General features: G+C 54.4%; 2 protein-coding genes across 3 annotated transcripts; one reads left to right on the top strand and one right to left on the bottom strand.

The window, feature by feature from the left end:
• Nucleotides 1–56: 56 nt before the first annotated feature.
• BOP1 (BOP1 ribosomal biogenesis factor) lies at nt 57–25883 on the bottom strand. Of its 2 annotated transcripts, none has more exons than XM_084747861.1 (15): nt 25691–25883; nt 21958–22131; nt 14064–14144; nt 2849–3003; nt 2659–2776; nt 2482–2583; nt 2030–2404; nt 1876–1956; nt 1728–1797; nt 1506–1638; nt 1232–1412; nt 872–1160; nt 698–782; nt 517–624; nt 57–444 (listed from the first exon to the last, which is right to left on the bottom strand). In XM_084747861.1, the coding sequence occupies exons 1-15, from the start codon at nt 25781–25783 to the stop codon at nt 291–293; spliced, it is 2199 nt and encodes a 732-aa protein (XP_084603987.1). In that variant the 5' UTR covers nt 25784–25883; the 3' UTR covers nt 57–290. The 2 variants fall into 2 exon arrangements, with proteins under 2 accessions (XP_084603987.1, XP_084603988.1); XM_084747862.1 differs by lacking the exon at nt 25691–25883 and adding an exon at nt 17000–17109 and having other exon boundaries at nt 21958–22088.
• SCX (scleraxis bHLH transcription factor) lies at nt 3024–6660 on the top strand. Its single transcript, XM_084747870.1, has 2 exons — nt 3024–5096; nt 5966–6660. Exons 1-2 carry the CDS (start codon nt 4497–4499, stop codon nt 6002–6004), a joined length of 639 nt encoding a protein of 212 aa, XP_084603996.1. The 5' UTR covers nt 3024–4496; the 3' UTR covers nt 6005–6660.
• Nucleotides 25884–25970: the final 87 nt, after the last annotated feature.

Genomic DNA, 25970 nt, shown 5'->3' with positions numbered 1-25970 from the left:
GGGCAGCTGTCTAGGGGCTTGGGTGGGGGGGTGGACAATCAAGAAGGCAGGAACAATGAGGATCAAGGATTTGTTTTTTTTCCGAGACAGGGTTTCTCTGTGTAGCCTTGACTGTCCTGGACTCACTTTGTAGACCAGGCTGGCCTCGAACTCGGAGATCCACCTGCCTCTGCCTCCCGAGTACTGGGATTAAAAGCGTGCGCCACCACCGCCCAACCAAGGATTCTATTGATGATTCTCTGTGCTGCCACATCCACTCTGCTCTAGGCCACCCATAGTAGTGCATCGGCTTAGCTGAAGAGTCGAATGGTGCCATCTGCCCCAGAGGAGAAGATCCACGGCTGTGTGGGGTGGAAGGCCACATCCAGAACCCCCAGATCTCGGGTCAATGTGTGCCCCTTAAGCACCTTGACGGGTACCAGCAGCGGATTTTGCAGCAAGTCACTGTGGAAGAAAGGGACTCAGGACCCAGTATGATGGTCCCCTGGGAAGGGCTGGGTAAGGGTCAGCACTCACTTGTATACCATGCCATGGCAAACAATAACGCTGCCATCATCTGAGCCGGATGCAAAGAGCGGGTATCGGGGGTGGAAGGCCACAGCCCTCAAGGCCTTCTTGTGGTGCCTGCAGGAGAGTGTATTCACAGTGGGCTCCAGCTGAAGGGGCCCCACTCCCTACTTCACCCAAGCCACTTTACCTCAGCACTTTGTATGGCTTGGTGGAAAGATCCAGATCAAACCACACCAGTTTGCTGTCATAGCTGCCACAGATGATGTTGTCACCTAGGGCCAGAGGCAATGGCTGTAATTCTCACACAAGACTTACAGGGTTCATTCCCGACCCTGACTTGGAGAATGCATGCCCCTCTCACCTGCTGGGTGCACAGCCAGGCTAGACACCCACTTGCAGTTGGGCATCAGTTTCTTGGTAAGCTCCTGGCGCAGCAGGTGGTAAATGCGGACGCTGCGCTGAGAGGCCACAAGCAGGAAGGGCCGGGTGGGGTGGAAAGCCACACACTGCACCTGTCCATGGCTGCGGCGGAATGGGCTCTGGCTACGCCTCCTGCTCAGCTGGTGGATCAGCACCTGAGCGTGTCCTTGGCTGGACAGCACCACAGCCAGGTAGTCCCCTCGCCCATGCCAGGTCACCTGTGTCACTGGCTAGAGAAGAGCAATGCTGGCTGATTGTCTCACCAGGTCTTGCAGGGTCCCCTTCCCTTCCCGTCACATACCTTGCTGTGGCAGATGCGTAGTCGCAGGCCCTGCTGGCGTTCTTCCTCTGAGGCCTCTCGCCAGTGGGCAGGCTGCAAAGTTGGCTCTTCAGGCGGACTGAAGGCTTCCAGTAGCTGGTCTGTGCTGCCCACCACTAACCGGTCCCCCAGGGCTGGGTTCAGAAGCAGCACTGCATCGTCCCTATAAGCCAGGGCCAGGCACAGCCCCTCCTCAGCACAGTACTCACTTTTCTGTGCCCCCTCCCAGCCCTAACCCCCAGGGCCCTAAACTCACATGGCTGCAGCTACTAAGCATATGGCAGGGTTGGGGTTCCAGGCAATGCTCCGTACCACACCCCCAACACGCACAGTCCTCATACAGCGGGCAGTGGCCACCTCCCAAAGCCTCAACGAACCATCGTCTGAACCTGGATGTAGCAGTGAAGACTCTCAGCACCTGAGCCCCTTACCCGGGTCCTTGCCTCCCAGCTCAGGGCAGCCCCCACCTCAGGCCCACCTGAAGCCAGCCACTGGCCCCCTGGGGAGACACTGAGGCAACGGACAAGGTCACTGTGGCCCCTGTAGACCTACAGAAAAGAAAGAGTGAAAAGACAGACACACACAGACACCAGAGGGCATTTGCCCACCTTTGATCCCACACTTACAAGGGCCTGGCACACCGGGAAAGGCTGAAGGTCTCTTGGCCGAGGGAGCTTGGGAATAAGGTCTTCAGGATCCACGTTCACCTTGGGTAAGAGAACTTAGTCACTACCCTCATCCTACCACTTCCCCAGGACCCGTGTGGGCTGCCTCACATACCCTCATCTTGCGTTGCCGTGGGCACAGATACAAGTCAAGGCAGCGCTCGAAACGCTCTTGGATGAAGCGGCTGTAAGCAGGCACCGTCCTCAGGCTGGGGAACTTCTGTGGCAGGAAGCTCAGCTTCCTCTCATCAGGCTCCTGCTGCATCCATGCCAAGCGCTCCTCCTCAGTGGGCAGGTACTCAGGAGGTGGGTTGTAAGACTCAGCGTGGCCAGGCAAGGCCAGCTTGGGTGCAGGCACATGCATCTTGTGGCGCCCCAACACAGCATTGGGATCCTCCTGGGCCCACAGGTCATAGAAGCTAGGGGTGGAGTCTTGGGGCCGTCGAGGCTTGATCCAACCCATCTTGATGGCATGCACCATGCGAGACACCTGCACACAGAGCTACGGTCAGGTGGCAGCACGGGGACCTTACAAAGCGGGGTAAAGAATGACGGCAGGGTTCCCACCTTCTCCTTCTCAACCAGGGACGGAATAAAACTACGCTTGTCAGCTGGCCGGTTGGTCACAGGGTGGATCATGATGTCACCACTGAAGAAGTCCACAGCTGGCTAGGGAGACAAGCATAGATGTTAGGTTGGGGGCTACAAGTACTTCAGACCCTAGGGCCAACTGCTGTTACCTACCTCATAGGGGTTGAAGCCTGAATCTCCAAACTGGCCTCTCTGAAGCCGATGTACGAGGGCCACCTGCTCATCAGTCAGTCGCAGGTCATGCCCTGTCATCTTGTCCTGCACAGTGCGCCTAAGGGAAAGCCAGTCAGAGCCATACTCCAGGCCTGTGGAACCACAGGTCCTGACCCAAGGCCCAACTCACCAGAAATCTGGGTCATCCATTTTGTCCAGAAACTGGTCCAGCTCATCTCGTGTCCGCAGCGGCTTATAGATGCGTTTGCCATCCAGGTCATAACCCACATGTGGGAAGTCTTCGTACCAGGCCAGGGGCACATTGCCCACAGTGTTCCGGATGTCCTGCAGCACAGTCACCACGTCAGCACCTGTCCCACCATGCTTGATCCTCCTCAAGCCACCCAAGGACAGAAGCGACACTCTAGATTGGCCTCAAGTATCCAAAGGCCAGGTAACCCAAAATCTGCCCTAGCCCTGCCCCAGGGCCTGACGTGGCATGGCAGGGGTGCTGTGCCCCCTTCCCCCAAGCCCTCCGAGGCGCCAGAGCTTTACCTTCACATTTTCCACTGAAGTGATGCCAACCCTAGGCTCCCCCCTCATTGGATTCCTTGGCCAGGGCTCTGGGCAGCCACAGACAGGGATGACCTCATCTCATATGGGCTCCCTTCCCTGGCAGAAGCCTTAGGTAGAAGTGGGTAGTTACGAGGCAGGAACCATGGGAAGACCCCACCCCACCCACACGGAGACAAATCTGTCTTGCTCGGCAGGTAGTCAAGGACCCCCTCCGGGCACCGCTGGTCTCCCCCCTCCCACTTCAGTGGGCAGAGCAGTCGCATTCCTGGACACACATTCCTGGTTTCAGCCCCTGCCAGCCACCACCCTCACTCCTCCCAGCCTGGGGACTGCTGCCCAGGCGGCCACTTCCTGCAACAGTAGCCACAAGGAGGAGGGGCCCAGACATCACTAGCACAGCTGAGTGCCAGCAGCCCCTCACAAGACCCCCTGGGCCCTGTCCCACTGCACCTGTCCACACCAGCCTTCCCAACAAGTTCATCCCCAGAAATGCCCTGTGCCCTTGCTGTGCATCCTCTACCTAGAGGGTCATTTCCAATAAGAGGGGTAGGGAGGTGCCGATTTTATTATCCACGTGTGCACTGGCCTTGAGGAGCCCCATGAAGCACACAACAGGGATGGGGGTGGAGTCCCCCAGGCAGGATGTGTCAAAGGGGGAAGGTTCTGGCACAAGGCACAGGCCATGCCAACCCCACACACCCATCTTTAGACTACCACTGCTGGAGTTGTCCCCCCACACACACACACACACGGCCTGGCACAAAAAAACCAAGTGCACATGGAAGGAGAGTCAGACAGGGTGTGACCAGGCACTCAGGGCCAGGGCAGCTGGGTGAACTTAAGGCATGCCAGGAGAGAAAGGCTCTTGGTTCCTGATTTATTCTCTTCTTCTCTACAGAATAGGTCGGGTGGATACCATGGTCTTGGGGCATCAATAGCACCTCAGAAACTCCCCAACCAGAATGATGCTCTGGATCATCTAGGCACAGCTATTAAAAGGGAAAAAAGGTGCACAGGCTCTGCATAAACTCCTCCAGGCCAGGAAGGGAGGCGGAGGCCAGGCGCGGGGGGGAGGAGCCGACTGCTATAAAAGCACTGCTCTGCTGGCGGCCCTACTCCAGTCCGAACACATGTGCCCGCCTCGCCCGGCAGCCGCCACCGCGGGGCGCAGCGGAGACCCCTGGCCTGGCGGCCTGTGGGGGCCTAAAGAGGCGGCATGAGCAGCGCACGGTGGAGCTGACGCCGCGCCCCCTGCCTGGCCCATGTCCTTCGCCATGCTGCGCTCAGCGCCGCCAGGCCGCTACCTGTACCCTGAGGTGAGCCCGCTGTCGGAGGATGAGGACCGCGGAAGCGAGAGCTCGGGCTCCGACGAAAAACCCTGCCGTGTGCACGCAGCGCGCTGCGGCCTCCAGGGCGCCCGGCGGCGGGCAGGAGGACGGAGGGCCGCGGGTAGTGGGCCAGGACCTGGGGGGCGGCCAGGCCGCGAGCCCCGGCAGAGGCACACAGCGAACGCACGCGAGCGGGACCGCACCAACAGCGTGAACACGGCCTTCACAGCGCTGCGCACACTCATCCCCACCGAGCCAGCAGATCGCAAGCTCTCCAAGATTGAGACGCTGCGCCTGGCTTCCAGTTACATTTCTCACCTGGGCAACGTGCTGCTGGTGGGTGAGGCCTGCGGCGACGGGCAACCATGCCACTCGGGACCCGCTTTCTTCCACAGCGGTCGTGCGAGCAGCCCACTGCCACCACCGCCGCCGCCGCCGCCGCCGCCACCACCGCCACCGCTGGCCCGAGACGGCGGTGAGAACACCCAGCCCAAACAGATCTGCACCTTCTGCCTCAGCAACCAGAGAAAGTTGGTGAGCAGGGCCGGGAGTACCGAGGGACCCCAATGTACTCATCAGCCCACACCTGCCAGGCAGAGGCAGCATTCCCTAGCACCTACACCTGCACCCAAAGGAGGGAAGGGCACACAGGAGCCATACCTCGGGACACTGACTCCCATTGGTAGTGGTCATAGGGAGCTGCAAATACAGGGTCAAGAAGTAGTGCTGAGAAGGGCCGCCCAGGGGAAAGTCTGGAGGGAGGGAGGGCAGCAGCAGCCTGGCAGGGCTGAGGAGCTGTTCCAGGCTTTACTTCCCAGCAAGTTGAGAGCTGAAAGGAGGTGAACTCAGGAAGTAAGACGTATATTTCATCCACATGCCCCATCCAAAGGGGAGCAGTGCACAGCAGCGAAGCAATCAGAAAGGACCCCCAGGTTGGTGTGCCACTACCCCTGCACCCCTCAGCCCACCTCCACCCAAAGGGGCACCTGCGGCTCCTCCCCATCTACTGGGACCTGCAGTAGATGGGCTAAGGGAGCAGGCTGAAGTTAGAGGTGCTGGCCAGCCATGATTTACTGCTCTGGCCGCACTTGGTGGCACCGGAAAAGCAGGGTGAGCAGGGAAAAAATACAACGGCTTTCCCCAATCCCCATTTCCTCTCCAGACAGCACGCGCAAGCTCCTGGGGCCTGAACATCTGGGAAATTTAATTTTACAGTTTCGGCTGCACAGCAGTGTACTCCCCTCCCCAAAATGCGCTGTGGGGGTGGCAGGAGCCCAGGATGGGGGTACCCTAGCACTGGTCACCCGAGACAGTGCCCCAATAGGAAGCCAGGAAGGTCCAGGCAATACTGGGTGACACTAAGTCTCCACCCAGACCCTGACACACCCCCATCCCCTCTGCAGAGCAAAGACCGTGACAGAAAGACGGCGATTCGAAGTTAGAAGGAGGAGGGTCCACAGCAGCCAAGAGGTGACGCCACTAGTGAAGGTGGACGCCACTGAAGAGTCACGGAGAGCCCACCTTGGACCTGATCTGAGCACAGGTCCCCAAGAGCACGTTCACCAGGCCAGACCTGACCCAGCTGTGAGCAGGGCCTATGAACAAACAGATGGACAGGCGGGCTATGGCTTGACTCTTACGTAGCCCAACACTTACCCAGGCCCAATGGAACTTTCCATGCTGGCTTCCTACCTGGGCCAAGTGTTGGCATCTTGTATCTTTAATGATAATATAAAGTCTGGAAATTTTGTATAATTAAAAATGAAACCGTATCTTCCAAATTGAGGCAGACTATCCTCTAGAAAGGATCTGAATTGACTCTGACCCTAGCTCTCACACCCCATCTTCCCAGAGGCAGAGTGAGGACAGGTTTACATCACCCATCGAGAGCCTTGTACCAGAGATCTGTGATGTGGAGTGTGGAGGGAGGTGGGGGGCGGGGGGCGGCAGCAAAGGGACAAGGCAGGGGAGAGGGTGGGGAGGGCAAGCCCACTGCCCACTGTAGGAGTATTGGTAAGGGGGTACAAGATGGGGTCTTAGGCATGTGGACACCTGGTTTCACCAGCAATGATCCAATAAAAATGGGTATAAGGAATAAGTAAGCAGTGCTGTCCAGCCAAACAGGCTAAAATGGGCCTGAGAACACCATGTGAGCAGCAGCTGCCCAAATGTCCCCACTGGTACCCACAAAGGCCCAGAGAGACTCCCGAGAGGCTCTCCTGCCTCCAGCTGCACACTGGAGAGATTCCCAGGCATCCAAGCTCTGTCCTGTACACCTCCCCCAAAGATCCCACTGGCCCCCACGGTTGATTCGGACCCTCACCAGGCTCTGTGCACAGCTGGCTGATCATTAAAATCCTGCAGGTGACAATTAGTTGAGTGGTACAACAGAGAAGAAAGGCCAGGCCTGACTTCTGGCTAGGTGGTGGATGGGGAATGGCAGAGGGTACCAGGTGCTGGTACTGGCAGGCCTCCTGGTCCCTGGCTGGGGGGAGACCAGGTGTTGACGCCTATGTGGGCATCCTCAGAGGGCAGGGACATCATGGCCCCTCCTCTGCACTGAAGGGCTCCAGGGAACGCTGGTGCAGGAAACAGTGGTGTAATTTTGGAGGAAATTCTCAAAGCCAGAACCATTAAGGCAGGGGTAGGGGACTGTGTCCAATCTGATAGAAATATAACAGGATAAAGAGTCACAGCGGCAGGTTTCATTCCGAAAGAAACCCAACCCCAAATTTCCTCCCCTTAATCCTGTAGGAGCTTACAGCTGCTCAGAGGGAGGGAGGATTGAGGGCACACTGAGTCGCTGCAGAGGCTTCTGCAGCCCAGGAAGCCAGAACCTGGAGATGCAGCTGGGGCCGAGGGAGGCCACCTTCCCTTCTCAAGCATTCCCCATGGAAGGCTCTGCCCAGCTTCACTTCCAAGCTACCAGGACTCTGTGACAGATGCTGAGCTGAGTCCAGTTACAACCTGGCAGGGTGTACCTGTATGAGGCAAACGGGCACCAACCCCTACAAAAGGACCCCAGCTGGCTGGCCTTCCTCCTCGGCTGGACCCAGGGCTTCTTATCTATAGGCTTCACATTTCAAACCCTGGGTGCCAATCTCCCTCACAAATCCCAGGAGGGCCAGTGACTGAGTGGGTACCTACCTCAGTGGCTAGAGTGACTGGGCCAGTGTCGGGAATAAATTATGGGACCGTGCACATAAAAGGCTCTGAGGAAAAGTCCCCAAAGAGCAAACTGGAGAACACAGGCAGGGACATTTGTCTGTGTGCAGAGGCTGCCAGTCTGAGTAGCAAGCGTGGCTGAGGACTATGGAGCCAGACAGAGGCCCAAATGATACCCAGCTAGCTCCACTAGGCATCTCATGACCTAGAGCCCAGTAGAGGAGGGAAGAGCCAACTGAGGGACTGGGGCAAAGCAGGAGGCAGCGAAGCCCAGGAGCTGGCAAGCTTGAGCTTCATAGCAAGACGGTAGGCCAGAGTCACCCAGACAACAACTGGAGGCTTGGGTGTCAAGAGGGGTCAGACGCAAGGGAATGGGCTGCAGGGCTGGAAGGCTCTCTAGAGGCCTGGGGAGTTGGGGCGCGGCACGCGCCCGGCCAAGGCCTCCACTGCAGGGCCTGACTCCGAAAGCGGCTGCAGCTTGGCCAGCCTCAGGCCCGGGCAGGCAGCCCAGCCACTCCCTGAGCTGCACCGGTAGCAGTGGCTGAGGGCTTGGCCCGACAGCCAGCAGGAGGAGGGGAGGGGAGGGGAGGGGCGGGAAGAACACTCCGTCACCCTCCACTGCTCCAGATTCAAACCAGACTGGGGGTGGCATGGTCCATTCCCATCCTGTGGCTCCACGTGAGTCCACAACAGCTTATGGCCAAAGAGTGGCAGGTGTTCTGTACCCACCACAGCCCCTGGCATCCTTCCCAGAGGGCAACTTCACCTTCCACCACGCTGAGGAGCTGTGGGACAGAAAGCAGGGGCTCCCTTGGTATGTGCCCTACAGAGGCAGCTGGTGGGGGTGGGGAGAACTGGCCCTCACCATGGGCCAGCAGCCACCCTTTTGAGCTGAGCTGGGCTGGAAACATTCGGCTCAGCCTCAGCTGTCAGCTCCCTGTCCCCAGCCTGGGGAATGAGCCGCTGGCGGCACCACATGATTCATCACCAGGCTGCCTGCACCCCAGGCCAGCCGCCCCCGCCCTGCTCAGCACCTGCGGGCTGCCAGGAAACACATGTGACCCCTTTGGGTCAGACCCAGCACTGAGACCCCAGGCCAGGCTAGTGGAGAGCAGACAGACCCAAGCACCATGCTCTCTTGGCGGGGGGTGGGGGGGGTACGGGTAGCACCCAGCCCCAAGGAAAAGCCTGTGGATGAGGCTGGTAGGTCCACATCCACCCCTCCATCCTAGTCCATCTCCTTCCCCCACTCCCCCCACTGCACCGGACACAGTGTCGGCTGGGACTTTTCCGCTCTCGATGAGCCCCCCTCCCCTCCCCCTCCCCAAAGTGGCTGCAGCTGTCAGGACCGCAGATTGGAACTGCAGGTACGGGGCTGGCCCGCTGCCCACCTCCCTCCCGTGTCTGTCTGCGAGAGAGGAAGCCAGCCCACCTCTGGAATCCTTCACTCTCTCCTCGTTCTGCCTCTCCCACCTGTCCCCCGGGAGCATGGGGTCAGCCGCCTCGCTCAGTCTCTCTCTTCCCCGGCCCCTCTCCGATTACAATGCGGGTAGTGTTCACAGTTGCTCAGCTCCCCCTGCACCAACCACCCTCTTGTCTCACAGCTCATGGCCTTCCTGTGCTGCCACCTCCCCCTCATGGGGTGTCTTATCTCTCAGAGTGTTCTGGATGCGCCAGCTGCCTTGGCCTCACATGCCACGCTGACCCCAGCAGAAGGTTCCAGATGGGATGCTAAACTCTGAAACATACACTAGAGGCCTGCGCGACAGACCAGAAGGAGACAGTCTCTTCCTGTTCTGAGGCCAAACCAGCTGAGACCCCCGCAGGGGCTCACTAGGCAGGCACCACTTCTGAACCCACCATCTCCTTACCACACTGCCTCTGGTCCCTCTGCTCCCCTCTGCCATGCTGACCTCCCTTGAGAGGCTGGCTTAGCCCACCCGAGCTGCGGACACATGGGAGCCTATTACTGTTTGTACCTCCCTAGCAAGAGAACAGAGAGCCAGCATCTCCAGTGTGGAGGGTACTAGGGAGGAGGAACATAGCTTCCCTAGGCCCAACTTGTTTGTGCCCCTCCTGGGGCCACTCACAACCAAATGGTGTCCTCCCTACTTCTGTAAGCAGGAGTCCCCAGATGTTCATCCACAGGTACTGGAGCTGGGCCCAGGCTTGGGGTAGCTTTTATCACTAACTGCTGAAGGCAAAGGTCTTTCTGAGTCACCAGTCAGACTTGGCTGATGCTTTAAGTTGGGAGGTGGGTAGGTCCAGTTGGGGGACCACACATTAGGACCCTCTTGCCAGCCCCCAAAACTCTAAGCATCTCCAAAACCTCAATAGGGACAATTTCCCCTATCTCTAGGCACTGCCCATATATATAGGGCTGCCAAGTGTACGTCCTGTCCCCAGCAAGGCAGCCCTGGCCCTGCATAGCCAGCCACCTGCCAGGGTACCTGTTCTGTGCCTCCAAGAGCTCACTGTAGCCAGCATTCCCTGCCTGCCTTTCAAGCATCTGCCTTCGCTGCGTTCCATAAACCTGCTCTCCAGTTGTCCCCTAGCCCTAGCAAGAAGACAGAAATCTGAAGGAGCCTACCTTTATCTGCCAGGCACAGCCAGGACCAACTCTAACCCCTACAAGAGACACATGGCTTCCTAAACATGCTTCTCCTCTACCTTCCTCCCAAGGCTCCCCCGCTGCCAGCTTGGTGCCCCTGTGACACTCTGATGCAGTGTGGCTTTTAGAACCATCGGCCAAAGTCAAGAAATGGTACTAGAGGCCTACCTGGCCAACAAGTAAACAGAAGTCACAGAGACACATGCCCAATCACCACACACAGTGGCCATTGGCGCACCCCTAGGCTGGGCAGCCCCAATGGGATGGGACTAGACCTGAAGGATTGGTCTGAGTCTGGCCAGAGGCCTCATTTGGAGGCAGGCATAAAGGCTAGCCTCGGGTGGATGGCTGCCAGAGCAGTCTGCACAGACCCGGGTGCCTTCTACAAACAGCAGGGAGGGCCACTCACTCGCTGGAAACCTGAGCCCATAGGTTCCCCTGCCAGCAGTAACACAAGCAAGCATGGAGAGAGTGGAGTGCACACAGGGAAGAGGCCAGGACACAGCCGGCAGGCGGGGGTGGCCCCGGAGGAGCAGAGACCGCCAGCGCACTGGAGGCAGCTGCCGGTTCAGTAGCTGGGAGAAGCCATTAACTGCGTTTGGCGAGAGAGCAGAGGGGATCACAGGTTCTGGATGCAGACAGGCCAGGCCGTGTCCCTGTGGGATCCTGAGTTTTAGATCGGGCAAGGGGGTGGGGTGGGGGTGGGGGAGTAGGAAGGTAGGGGGTGTTAAAGCTGTAAAAAGGACCCCAGACGCTGCCCCCTCCTGTCCAGAGGTCACACAAGAGGTGGTCTTAAGCCCATTGCCCTTGGAGACTGGAAGGACACTTGCAAAGAGGCCAGTTCCTCCCAGACTTTCCAGGCCAGAATTCACGGCTTCCCTGAACCCCTCATTCGGGCCACACTTCAAGAGCAGGGCTGTAGGCCTGCTGAGCAGAAGCTTGGGCTTTTTACCTGACCAGACCTGGCCTTGGTTTCTCCCAGTTGCTTTACATACAGAGGAGCAGCAGCACTGGCCACTTACCCGCCTTCTATCCCACTCCACCTCCCAGGGGTCCCCACTATAGATGAGATCACGTCTATGAAGCCCCACGGCTGTAGGGAGGAGGTGAAGTGGCCATGTGGGGGTGGGGCAGCCACAGCACAGCTGCTTCTCCGTCGCCCCCCACCCCACTCCATCCCCACCATGCCTCGCCATTTATCTAGGGGACTCTACTCCCCACTCAGCCAAGTCCATGTCTGTGAATCTAGGAGCCAGAGTACAACCAGAACACAGTGCTCCAGGCTGCTCAGGTGGAGAGTCACGGATGTTGAGGGCCCTCAAAACACAGCACTGGCAAATGACAACATGGCACAGAAGCTCCCATGTTCCCAAGTCCTAGACTCAGGTCTATGGAGTGGTCAAGAGAAGAGGACAAGCCGGGCGTGGTGGCGCACACCTTTAATCCCAGCACTCGGGAGGCAGAGATAGGCGGATCGCTGTGAGTTCGAGGCCAGCCTGGACTACAAAGCGAGTCTAGGACAGCCAAAGACTACACAGAGAAACCCTGTCTCGAAAAACCAAAAAAAAAAAAAAAAAAAAGAGAAGAGGACAAGGCTATCAAAGGGGCACTTCCACCTTCGAGCAGCAGCAACAGGCTAGGCAGGCTACTCCCACTCCACAATGCTGCCATCTCTCTGGGCTCCTGTTGAGGTCATCACTTCTAGGACAAAACACATCACCACCTCCCCAGTAGTAGTACCCCTATCCAGAATCCTGTAAGCTATCTGGTGCTACAGTATGCCTACACAGCTCATTCTGCTAAGTAGCTCAGGACAGGCAAAAATCAGGGGGTTTATATCACTGGCCCCCACCAAAGACCCTTCCAAAAGTCCCTCCAGGGACCAAGTAGCTTGTGACCTTTTATAGGTGCTGAGCAACTAGGGCAGAGCCACAGACAGTCCAGGCCTTAGACAATGGAGGGCCCTAGCTACATGTCTGGAGCAGTCTGTTGCCCTCAGGCTTCTCCATCAGGCAGCCTGAGGTGAGCTGAGCTCTTCTCTCCTGACCTGACCCTTAGCCAGGCACTGATGGCCATGCCCCATCCCTCCCAGGCCTATCTTGGCTGCAGCCACCTTTCTCTGAGAATAAGAAAGGCAATTGCAGCCTCTGGTGGGGAGCAAGCCCCAAGCAGACTGGGAAGGGATGCGTATGTCCAGCCTGGCCTGGCTCCTGAAAGCTGAGCTCTGTGGTCCCTTCCAGCTGCTGGCCAGCTATATTTGCAGGAACTCAGCAGACTGGCATCTCTACTATTGCAGAACTGTCACTCATGTCAGACTGACACGTGATAGTTATCACATCATAGGAGAGAGGAAGCAGCCCTCGCACTGTAATCACAGCAAAGCCCAAGGCTGCCTGGCCTTCTCAAAGGGCCACTGGTCTAGGTCCATTGAGACACACCTCGCTGAGGGCAGGCAGGGCAGGCAGACCTCTTTCAAGGCCCTGACCAGTTCTGGAGGCCCCTCCCCCAACTCCTATTCTCCATATACAATCATCATTGATTTCTCAAAATACCAAGCATAAAAAAGTAGCCGACAGGATGTGGCTGCCGACAGCCAGGGCCCCTTGGGGGGGGGGGGAGGGGAGACAGGCAGGGAGCTGCGCTGTGCGGCCCCCCTCGCCGGTGAGCCTGCTGCTCCGGCCAGGAAACCAATTTATTTTGTTTTGTCTCTGTTCTCTGAACACGCAGCAGAGACTGGATCGGGCTGTCGGCCAAGGCTCCTGTAGACACTGCCAAGAGAGCTTGAAGGTGGGGAGGAAGCCCAGTCAGAGAGGGGGCGCGTGTCTCCCCTAGGCCTCAGGGACAGCCCCTGACAGGCAGGCAGGAAGAGCTCCTGAGAAAGGACCCATCCCTGCAGGCCCCACACCAAAGCCAAGAAGGGGATCTCAGGCTCACATCATGGGCTATACAGTGGCCACCGCTCAGCCCCAGGATCAGGCCTCACCAAGGAGGGACAAGCTGCCAGGCCCACTGCCTGTGTGCATAGCTTCTCAAGAGCTTTCAGACCCCGCTGGCCTTCTGGACACAGTCTGTAGCCTCTAAATGCCTCTACTCCCTGAGGACTCAAGGGAACCCCAGCCTAGCATGACACTTTTCTCTTCAGGATGTAAATTCCCCGTCCTAGATAGGAAAGCTGGAAGGTACCACAGTAGCTGCTACCAAAAGAACGCCAGAGAAAGGAACAGACAAAGCCAATGAGGAGACCAAGAGGTGCCAGTCTTGCTCTTGGGATGACTGTGGCCACCCCTCAGATACAGAGCATCAGCTGATCACGTCAATTCAGGCCTAACACCCTCAGTTTTGAGTGCCAAGACAGGCTACACCATAGTGGATGACCCTACTCCAGCCCCCTGTGCCCACAAGACAGACAAGATACCGCTAAGCCATGTGCAGACTCTCCTCTCCAACCTGGCAATGACACACGTGTGCTGCTTCAGTCATCTGTCTCAGACCCTCAAACTGTTCTTCCAGATGGGGGGAGGGCCTGAGCCAGGCCGCCTACTCAGGGCTCAGCAGCCTCATGAGAAGCTGGCTCCTCTAACAAACAGCGGCACAGCCCCTGCAGGAAGGCCTGATACCAGGGGCTCCCCTAGCTGGAGGGGCAGCACCTATTCTAGGTTGCTTGAGGCTCTCGCTCAGCCCCAGCAGGAGGACTCTCATCTCTCGCAGTTCAGCCTGAGTCCTACCTCCTCATCGGAGCTGTCCTCCTCATACTCATCTCTTGTCAGAGCATCCGCCTTCTCTGTCCTTGGGCAAGGGGGGCCAGCCTGTGGAGAAAAAGGGAGTTAGTTATTTGGGGGGTCCCTGGAAGCCCTCTGGCTATCAGGAGGCCCTAGCCCACAGCCCAGCCCCACTCCCCTGTTCAACTACTTAGGAAGAACCACTTCCCCAGTGTTGGAGCCTAGATCCAAAGACCACATGAAATACTGTGCCACTCCAAATCTCTAAGCAATCTCAACCCAGCCCAAGGCCTCAGCACAAGGTGGACGCTGTCCCAGGCCCCAGCCACTGTACACAACACTTGAGGGATGCTCCCTCAAGGGCCAAACCAACCTCTGCTGTCGAGTAGTCTGGATAGTAGGTGACACTAGGTACCAGGCCAAAAAGGAAAAGGCTACTAAGAGCAGTGGGAGGCAAACCCAGCTGTGGGGCTGACTATCACTTACCCACACTACCACCACACTAATGTCAAAGCCAGCTACAGTGGCCCAGGGCCAATGGTCCCACAAATGGTCCTACTGGGCTCAGATTTGGCAGAGGAAGTTATGTTCAGACCTGCTCAGACCTAGGGGCAGGGAACACAAGGAGAGCAGTGCCCACCAGTGCGGTAAATGTGAGTATAGACAGATGACATAAGCCGTTGTAGGCCCTCTGTCATTAGGGCCACCTAGAACCACTAAGAACCACATTCAGGGCAGATCCACTGGCCAATGGCCTAGAGAGATGTCCAGACCCCTCAAAATGCCTAGGGGCCAAGACCCCTAACCCACCGGAACTTCAACAATAGGCTGACCTTGTCCCCTGGGTCAGAGTGGATGCCACTGAGGATACACACTCCAACCTGGAAAACAGATTCTCCCTTGCCTGGGGAGGCGGATGGCTCAGACCAGATCGGGTTTATTGGCAGAACCAGAACTGATGGAGAAAACAGGCCCACCTCTCACCCCTGAGGGCAGTAAAGTGCTTGGAGCAGGAACCCCGGTGTGTGGGCGCTCCCGCCCAAAGCCCAGCTCCCTCTTAGCCAGGCAAGAGCCAAAGGCCTGCTCTTCCTCTGGCCTGTTTTTCCTTTCAGTATGAAGAAGGATGGAAGGCTAAGTTTTTCTCCAGGCTTGGAACAAGGCAGGATTGCGTTTCCATATCTCCCCCACTTCCTTGCTGCACACCAAAACTGGGTTGCAAACCCCAGCTCAGAATAGACCCTCACACTCAAGGCCCTACAAACACAACCGACAGGCACATCGGTCTTGGCCTAAGCTCAGCAGGCCCCGGGGGCAGTGGCATTACAACACCAAGCTCTAGTCAGCCACCAGTCCCAAACAGGTGCCTATAGCCTTGACCTCAGGCAAGGTCCATAACATCTCAAATCTTCCAAATGGACCCTGCCAGGTCCTGTACATACATGAATCACAATAGCAGTACTTGCAGGCCATGATCAGAGTCCTGCAGGAAACAAACTTGGCAGCCAGCACTGTGTGCCCATACTGTTCCAGTGCAGGACAGTGAACGATATACCTGGGGTTGGGATCTCCAATGGTGAGCCTCAGGAGTTTATTCCACATGTATGCTCTTCCCAAGCACCCAGTGTTCTAACAGCTTTAGTCTGGACTAAACAGCTGCAGAGCAGTCGATGTCCGCCAGAGGGCAGCACTGACACAGAGCAACAACCCAGGGACCAGCACCCTAGGGGAGGGGAGGCATCCACGATGGGAACAAAACTAGGAAAAGACATTTCCTCTAATTCTCTGTCCCCCTTTTTGAGGCAAGTATTGCTCTGTGGCCTAGGATTATCTCAAACTATCCTCCAGATGCGGGCTCCTGAGAACCAGGGTTTACAGGTGTGCATTTGTTTTCAACAGAAAAATTAAAGACGACCACTAAAATATCCACAGCACGGACAACAGAATATAGGTACAGGACACTTACAGCAGCCAGTTTTCTCTAGGTCAGGGGTCTTATGCAGCCTGACTCTCTACACACCTCACTCTCCCAAGACAGAGTGGAGATGATGAGGTCTGCCATCCCACACAGCCAGTTAATACCCACTGGGTGGAAGGACACCGCCCTTAAAACACTCATAGCTCAAGCCCAGCTCCAGAAGCCTTAGGCAGTTTGGGGAAATGGACAGGTGCCTCTTGGAAGGGACTGAGATCTCAGGCCTGAAATCCTGCCCAGGCACCACTGAGAGTGGAACAGTGTGCATCCTCACACGGCAGCAGCAACACTGTTACCCAATAAGAGGCCAAGTGGCTGGTAAAGGACCAGGGTGTGAGGTGACAGAAAGGCTCAGAGAGATCAAGGAGGCATTAAGATGCCAGGCCTGGTGGCTCACATCTTTGATCATCACTTGGGAGGCAGAGACAGGTAGAGCTCTGTGAGTTCAAGGCCAGCCTGATCTACACTGCAGTTCCAGGATGCCAGAGCTACACAGTAAGAACCCGTCTTAAAAGGGGAAGGGGTGAACAGTAAGGGAGATACAGCTTGAACAGGACTAGAGGGCTGGCCAGTGCACAGGACGCCAACACAAGCCAGGAGGCAGAGTCAGCGCAGCTGGAGTCCAGAAGAGGTGTTGGGAGAGCCACAGAGCCTTACCAGGTTCTGGAAAATAGGTCGAAAGGAGGTCCCCAAACGGAGCCAGTAAGCCACCACAGGTGAAGAAGAAATAGGTGCCCAGGGAAAAGCCCCAAGAAAGGCAGCTCTTGCTTCTTCCAGACCCTGACCTCTGAGGGACCTCCTTGAATGTGTAAGGAAGGGGACAACTTGTAGAAGTTGGTTCTCCACCATGAGGGTTTTGGGGATGAACTCTGGTCATCAGACTGGGTGGCAAGTGCCTGCATCGGCTGAGTCATCTCGATGGCCCTAAACAGCCTTCTTACAGTGCCAGCAAGATTCTCCTCTGTCTTACCTGGCCACACTCCACTGCCACCACCAACAAGGTATGGGACAAGGGCCATGCCATGCCAACACTTCAAGGAAGCAGGCCAGGGTCAGGCAAGTCCACTTCTCATCCCTGTGCTGCAAAAGAGAAGAGCCACTTCACACCCGGCCATGCCCCGAGGCCAGTGCAAGGTGTGGCCAAGCAATGCATAAAGGAGACCGAAGAACCCGCTGTCCCAGCAAAGGCCCTAGTTGGACAGTAACAGCCCACACCGGTCTCAGGGCTAAAATGGAGACGGGCGGAAGGAACTATGTGAGTATGGCTCACCAGTGAGGAAAGACTGACAAAGGTGCCTTACAGAACATGTGTCAGCAGAGACTGAAGAGCCCAGAGACAAAAGGATTAAAAAACAAACAAACAAACAAAAAAACCTGGGTTGGAGAGATGGCTCAGAGGTTAAGACCACTGACTGTTCTTCCAGAGGTCCTGAGTTCAATTCCCAGCAACCACATGGTGGTTCACAACCATCTATAATGTGATCTAATGCCCTCTTCTGGAGTGCAGGCATACACGCAGGCAGAGCATTGTATATACAATAATAAATAAATAAATCGTAAAAAAAAAAAACTGCTCTTGTTTCTCAAGAAAAAGACAAGTAACTCACTCAGCTGAGTGGGACAGCACAGGTCTTTAATCCCAGGCCCCAGGAGGCCAAGGCAGGTGAACCTCTGAGTTTGAGGCTAGCCTGTGTACCAAGTCAGTCCCTGGACAGCCAGGGCTACACAGAGAAACCCTGTCTTGAATCACCCTTCCCCGACAAAGGAAGACTAACCCAGGAAGTGTCTGGGGGAGGCCAGGGAGGCGGCTCAGTCAGCAAGTGCTTGCCATGAAAGCGCGAAAACCTGAATTCAGACCCCTGCACCCACCTAAGAATCTAGGCAGAGGCAGGTGGATCTCTGTGAGTTCCAGGCCAGCCTCTGTCCACTTACTCCCAGGACAGCCATAGCTACATAGTGAGACCCTGTCTCAAAAATAAAAACAAAAACAAAGCAAACAAAAGCTAAGCAGGGTGGTATGGACCTGCAATCCCAAGGTTGGGGAAGTGAGACGGGGCATCCCTGGAGTGCTTTGGCCAGCTAGTCCAGGCAGCCAGTGAGCTCCAGGTTTAATAAGAGCCTCTGTCTCAAAACAATAGGTGAGGGTCTCAGGAAGCAGAGGAGGCAGCTTAATCTGAGTTTCAGGCCAGTTAGAACTACATAGTGAGACCTTGTCTCAAAAAAAAAAAAAAAAAAAGGAAGGGAAGGACTGAAGGGACAGCTCAGCATTTAAGAGCACTCACTGATGTTCAGTTCTTAGCACCCACATTGGGTGTTCATAACTGCCTGCTAAAATCAAGAGAACTGACCCCCGAGGACGGGCACAGGCATGCACATGGTACACATAAGTCCATGCAGACGCAGACACATACATGTACAAACAAAAATCAATGAGGTAAATATAGGGGTAGATACCCAACATTGATCTCTAGCATCCAATATATACATGTATGTACACACACACACACACACACACACACACACCAAACAAAAGGAGTCTGGAGAGATGGCTCAGGGGTTAAGAGCACCGGCTGCTCTTCCAGAGGACCCAGGTTCAATTCCCAGCCCCCACAGGACAGCTCACACCTGTCTAACTATAGTTCCATGGGATCTGCCACCTTCATACAGTCATACATGCAAAACCCCAGTTCTGGCCTGCAGGTGTACATGCAAGCAGAGCACTGTATACATAATAAATAAATAAATCTTTTAAAAAGAAAAAATTTAAAGCAAACAAAAGGGCCAGAAGGTAATAAAGTCTTTCCAAAGACCTTTCAGGGAGGGACCTGGGAGAAGAGTATTCCCATGTTGGGCAAGATGACTGTCGACATTTTAAAACATGACAAGGCCAGTGAGATAGTTCCAAAGGTAAAAATACTAGCTTTGCAAACCTGATAGCCCAAGTTTGATCCCCAAATCCCACAATGGAAGATGACCAAGTCCCACAAAATGTCCTCTGTCCTCCACACACATAGCGGCACAAGCACACCTGTACTAGCACATGTAATGAGAACAAGTAAAGCGTAACTACAAATCTTTATGCTCCTCTCACACCACCACAGAAGGCAGCCTTTTCTAAATCTGAAAGGGCTGTGGCTGCTTTACCCATGAGAGGACAAAGCAGCCTATGCTGTCACTGCATGGCCCTGGAACCAGGGTGTGACAGCCACAGAACTGCCCATGGCCTGCTCATCTCAGAACTGGAACACAAGTGACAATCCCCTGCATGTTCTTACCAGGGCCCACCAGGACTCAGGATACAGGACTCTGCAGGAGTCACATCCTTCTGCCCCCGCAAGATGACATTACAGAGCAAGGACACAATGGACCTTCTATAAGGTCCATCCTCACCTCTGACTTAGATGCGATGACTGTTTGACAGCGTACAACTCAAGGCAGGTAGGGAGCACCTGCTCCCTCCCTCAGAGTCTATGAGAGAAGACAAGTGCAGGGGCAGGGCCAGGGAGGCAGGGCGAAGAGGGGCTCAGTGTTTGTTCAAGGGAGCTGAACTGACTGACTGAGAGAACTCCTGGACACGTCCTCCTGCTCTGCAGCCTCAGACACCGACAGCGCCTCCTCCAGGCTCCACCAGATGGCGCTAACACCTGGACCCAAGCCTGCCAAGACATTTCCAAGGCACTTCCCAGCCTCTAATTCTGCCACGCCCCGGAAGTAGGCTGCAACACCCCCACCCCAAGCATTCTTGCTAGAGGTGGCACTATGTCAGAAATCAGAACTCTCCAGTTATCAGGGGAAATGCTGCACATGCCAGGACTGTGATCTTTCTTGTGGGATAGAAACTGACACTTTGACATAAAGGAGTAAGAATACAAGGTGGGGGGCGGGTACATATATGACACACAGGCTGGACCACACACCACTCACATAACTCAACATAAGTGTTTTTGAATGTCTTATTTTATGTGTATGAATATTTGCCAGCATGTATGTCTGTGTACCACAAGCCTGCTTGGTGCCTGTGGAGGCTGGAAGAGGGCACTGGATCCCCTGGAACTGGAGTTACAGATGGTCGTGGGCCGCCATTATGGTTAATGGCAGTCAAACCCAGATCCTCTGGAAGAACAGCCAGTGTGTTCTGAATCACACGGCCATCTATCTCTCCAGTGCCCTCTCAAATAATTTGAGTTTGTTTCTTAAGAAGGAGAACTGAAGCCGGGCAGTGGTGGCGCTCGCCTTTAATCCTCGCACTTGGGAGGCAGAGGCAAGTGGATCATCGTGAGTTCAAGGCCAGCCTGGTCTACAAAGTGAGTCCAGGACAGCCAAGGCTACACAGAGAAACCCTGTCTCAAACAACAACAAAGCAGAATTGCCTAGCATGATAGCACAGGCCTTTGATCTCAGCACTTGGGAGACAGAGGCAGGTGGATTTAAGTGTGAGACCAGCTTGGTCTACAGAGCAAGCTCCAGAGCTACACAGTGAGACCCTGTCTCATTTAAAAAAAAAAAAAAAAAAAAGACAACAACAAAAAGCAAAACCAAGTATGAGCAGAGGGAGAGAAAGGATTCAAATGGACACTAATGGGAAGAAATAGCCATACATTCCCAAATCTACTCAACACCAAGTAAGGCCAAAGCGGTACCACCTGAGGACTGCTGGAGCTCTTGCCTCCCTTGTGAGACATCCTGGGGTCAAACCCTTAGAACCAACAAGAATAATAAGGGTAGAAGGACGGACAGCGAGTGGGGAAGGAAGGAGCAGGGGAAGAGGGGAGAGGGGACAATGACATCACTGGTGCAAGCTGAATCTGGGCTCGGTGAGAGGCCCTGATTCAATCAAATACAGTAGGCAGAACCAAGGAAGACACCTAATATCAAGTCTGCGCTCTACATGGGTGCCCACACATCTAAGCCCTCACATGTGAACAATGAACACACTTACACAACACCCACACCCACATACACAAAAACCCAAACCAAAACAAAACCAAAGCAGAACAAAACAAAAACACTCACAAAAACAAAAGCTTAGAAAGGAATATGAGCCAGGTGTGGTGGCACATGCCTCTAATCCCAGCACTTCGGAGGCAGAGGCAGGTTGGATCTCTGTCTGGTATACGAAGCAAATCCAGGAAAGCCAAGGCTACACAGAGAAACCCTGTCTCCAAACACCAAAAACCAAACCAAAACAAACAAACAAAAAAAAAAAAAAAAAGAAAGAAAGAAAGAAAGGTAAATGATTAACCCTCCAGCCTCACAAACCAGTCAACACTTCTTTGACCTATCCTGAGACAAGCTTGGCCTGGCTCCTTGGTTTCCAACCGGAAGCTGACTTGATTAACCAAGGTCATGATTTCCAGAACACCAGGGCCACTGACGTGCAAACCATTACAAACTAGTTTGCAGAATGCTTTAAACTGCTGTACTTTAGTAAAATTAAGCTTTTCTCTCATTTTTATCAAGCAAAGCAGTGCAGCCTTCCCATCGGTACAGCAAACCGTTACCTCTGGTTCCAAGCCCATAGGCAGCTGAGCTGGAACCCAGTAGCTCTTGCTTTTTTTTTTTTTCCTGAACATCTTCCCTTGCGACCATGTACTGCTAGCTCCCCTGGCAGCGGCATCCCCGTCTTGGGTTCTGCCTCTAGAAACTTGTCTATACTAAGTGTCAGCCCATTGTCCCATAGAGGTGGCCTGAGAATTTTCTGAGGAGTGAAGACAGAGGCATGTGGGCTTCCATCGTTCTTAGGAAGGCACAGACAACCGAGGCTGCAAACTGGTGCCCTGGAGCTCAAGTATGTGAGGAGGGAGAGAGGAGCAGGTTCTTGAGAACACCAGGGAGAGGACAGTGTGGTACAGCTCTCAGAGCAGGCACTTCCTCTTCCTGGCCACCCTCACGTACAGGAGAGCCCATGGAGGCTCCTCGCTCACCCACCTGTGCCTGCTCCTCAGAGGTGTCCTCTGTTCTAGCGTTGTCCTTGTCACAATCCACTTCATTCTCTCCTTCGGTGCAGTCCTCACTGCTATCACTGCCAGAATCTTCGAGGCCTGAAAACACACTTTCCTCACTGTCGGAGAGACTGGCATCAGAGTTGCTGAGGAGAAGGGGCTGTAAGAAATCAGTGTTTAAGCCGGGCGTGGTGGCACACACCTGGGATCCCAGCACTCTGGGAGACAGAGGCAGGCGGATCTCTGTGAGTTTGAGGCCGGCCTGGTCTAAAAGCAAGACCAGGACAGCCAAGGCTACACAGAGAAACCCTGTCTCAAAAAAACAAAACAAACAAAATAAAAAATACAAAAGAAGGAAACCGCAGTGTTTACTAACTTGTCAGCTGGGCGTGGTGGCGCACGCCTTTAATCCCAGCGCTCGGGAGGCAGAGGCAAGTGGATCTCTGAGTTCGGGGCCAGCCTGGTCTGCAAAGCCAGTCCAGGACAGCCAGGGCTGTTACACAGAGAAACCCTGTCTCGAAAAAAACAAAAGAAAACAATAACAAAAAACAAAAAAACCTTGTCACCTGAAAACAGAAAACAGCTGTGTGTCTGGTCATGTGCCTCCACCTGCACCAAAGCCACCCACGCAGTCTGGGCTCTGCTGGGCCTCCGCCGACAGAACCTGCCCTCAGGGCAGTGCCTTGCAACAGGGGGAACCTTCAAGAACATATCGGCTTTTTGGAGCTCAGTTTCCACTCACTGTGTCATCAAAACCAATTTTCCTCTAGTGACAAACTCCACACCTTACTCTGGGCACCTACCAGTCCTGGACCTGGAAGGTCACCAGCTAGGAATGGGACTGTGGGCCTGAGAGGATGAGAAATCCCTGAAGGCTTTGACCAACTACAGTAGAAGCTTCTTTGGTGGACAAGTTGTAAAGCCAAAGGGCAGCAAGCTAACCCCCTGTGGTGGTTTGAATGAGAACGGCCCTGATATGCTCGTATATATTTGAATGTTTGGTTCCCAGTTTGTAGTGGAAGTTTTTGTGTCTTTAAAAACTCAGTTATAGCCGGGCGGTGGTGGTGCAGGCCTTTAAACCCAGCACTTGGGAGGCAGAGGCAGGAGGATTGCTGTGAGTTCAAAGCCAGCCTGGTCTACAAAGCGAGTCCAGGACAGCCAAGGCTACACAGAGAGACCCTGTCTCAAAAAACCAAAAAAACAAAAAACAAAAAACAAAAAAAAGAGAAACAAGCAAAAGCAAAAAAACTCAGTCATGTTATGTGAACCTGTTTTTGTTTTTAATCCCAGGTGTGGGATATGAAGGTACTTTAGATTGTCCACAGCAGCTGACTATGTGCAGGCGCTGAGAGGGGCGCTGGTCTTTGGTAGCTGCAGATAGTTTAAGTCTAAGGACTGTGGAGAGGGAATAAATGGCCAGAGCCCAGAGGGGGGTAAGGGGGACTCTGAGGAAGGAGGAGGAGGCAGCTGCTGCTTTCCCCCTGCCGCTGCAGTTTGCTGCTCTTGCAGTTTGATGAGAAGTTGGAAATGTCCGAAACGCGGACTGGACTTGCCCCAAGGACCCCGACAGCCCTGTCCAGCAGGAAGTAGCTACAGAGAACTACGCCCTCTCCCGCCTAACACTCCTTCTCTCCTACCTGGTGTTGGAAGGGACTGGGGTGAAGGGAGAAAGAGGCATAAGAAAACCAAATAGAAGAGCACAACAACACCAGGAGGTGCAGCTTTTTTTGTTGTTTTGTTTTGTTTTTGTTTTTGAGACAGGGTTTCTCTGTGTAGCCTTGGCTGTCCTGGACTCACTCTGTAGACCACGCTGGCCTCAAACTCACCAAGATCCGCCTGCCTCTGCTTCCCGATTGCTGGGATTAAAGGCGTCGTTTCCCCCACCCCACGCCTGTTGATCAAGATGTAAGAAACTTCTTAGTTACTGAAAGCTCTCCACTACTGTTCCAGTGTCACGCTCCTTGCCATGATGGTCATGACTAACCCTCTAGAACCGTAAACAAGCCTCGAATTACATGCTTCTGTTTATAAGCTGCCTTGGTCATGTTGTTTTACCACAGCAAAAAGATTCTGTGAATACAGCCCTATTGACTATAGGCCATTTCACATCCAACACAACATAAAATGCATGCATTGTGACCTCCAGGAGTTGAACAAGAACTTGAACGCTCTTGAGGAAGCACATGATTGCAGACATTTCAATTTCACTGTTTTCTCAATAGTCTAAAGTATTATCTAACTGGGTTTTGGATTCATGTTGTTTGTTTGCTTTTTGAATATGAAGTCTCACTATAGGTGGGTGGTGGTGGCAAATGTGGGCTTTAATCCCAGCACTCAAGAGGCAGAGGCAGGTGGGGCCAGCATGGTCTACAGAGCAAGTTCTAAGACAGCCAGGCCCACACAGAGAGACCCTGTCTAGGAAAAAAACCAACACAATTTAACAAAGTCTCACCATGCAGCCCAGGCTGACTTAGAACTCGGTCTGTAGACCAAGTTGGCCTTGAGCTAACAAAAGACCCATTTGCCTCATCTCCTGAGTGCTGGGATTAAAGATGCAGGCCTCTGCCACTGGCTAATTCTTACCTAGATGACTTCTAACTATTCCACATCCTTCACCTGGGTTTCCGTAGAAGTAATAGAGGCATTCTCTTTCTACTGACAGCTCTAAAACTCAGCTACACAACACAAGAAGTAAAAGGTAGTACAAATAGTTAAGAGCACAAACAACTGACTACAAAAGGCCTACTACCTAGAACACATGTAAGAAACATAGGTACATTCCACAAGACAAAGGGACAGCTAAGGCAGCAATTCTCAGCCTGTGGGTCATGATCCCCCTGGGACAAACCACCCTTTCACAGACCATCCTGTGTATCTGATACCTTCTTTTTCCGACCATGAGAGGTACCCCCACCCCCACCCTCCCACCCCCACCCAAAGTGGAGAGGAAATCGGGGTGTGCCTTATAGTCCGATTGCTGTTTTGTTTTTGTTTTTTGTTTTTTACTGTTTTTCATGTTTTACCACTCTAAAAACTGGGTGGTGCATCTTATGGTCAGGTGTGTCTTATAGTCTGAAAAATAACGGTATTTACATTTACGACTCCCAACAGTAGCAAAACACAGTTATGAAATAGCAACGAAAATAATTTTATGGCTGAGAGTCACCACAAAATGAACTGTATTAAGTGTTGAAGCATTAGGAAGGCTGAGACCACTAAGCTTTAAAGGATCAGTTAAGTGGAGTCAACTGGAAGACATAGCTGCGCGCGCCTTCTACACACCTAGACTTGAGGAAGTCCTACTAGCCAGCCCAGGGAGCTCAGCAACAAGGAGTAGCAGTGATTCCATGGCAACCAGCACTGGATGCCCTGTGTTCCATTCGGGCTTCTCTAGTCGTATGTCCTCTTTTGTGTCACAGCACACATGACATACTGGCACAGTTAAAACCTTTTCTAAGACAGGAAGCACAGATTTAAGGTTCAGAGACTGTGGTGAGGGGCACTCTCTCCTTTAACACGGTTCGAGCCACAGAACTATCCCTGGGTTCTAGCGCCCCTCGGCTGAGAGTTCCAAAATAACAGCCCAGACAGGACGAGCTTCTTCCGGGCTCTAGGCGACCCGCAAAATACTACACACTGCGCTACGGCGCGGCCTCCCTGGCCTTGCCACGTGCACACCTGGTTCACAGAGGGATGCAGCCCGCTACCCTCGAAGTTACCTCTTGTGGCGGCGGCTCCTGATCAGGTTCCAAACGCCGCTTCCCTGGCAGAGATTCCGACGACATGTGGGGCTTACCACACGCCCCCGCCATGCTGCGCCGCGCCGGCTACCTATAGCCTGCCTCTTCCGGCAGCGAGAGCGCCTCGTGTGTGCCTTTCGGCAGGCCCCACCCAACCATGCTCTGATTGGTGCGCAGCCCGGGGTGAAGCCATCTTGCGCAGGCGTATACAGTGCGGCAGGCAACCCAAGGGACGGGCCTGTGAGGTGGGCGGGACAAA

Source organism: Acomys minous, assembly GCF_964271855.1.
Source record: "Acomys minous genome assembly, chromosome: 12".
NCBI classification, from domain to species: Eukaryota; Metazoa; Chordata; class Mammalia; order Rodentia; family Muridae; genus Acomys; species Acomys minous.
Note: the sequence above shows the minus strand (reverse complement) of the source record. Positions and strands in the feature narration are given on the sequence as shown.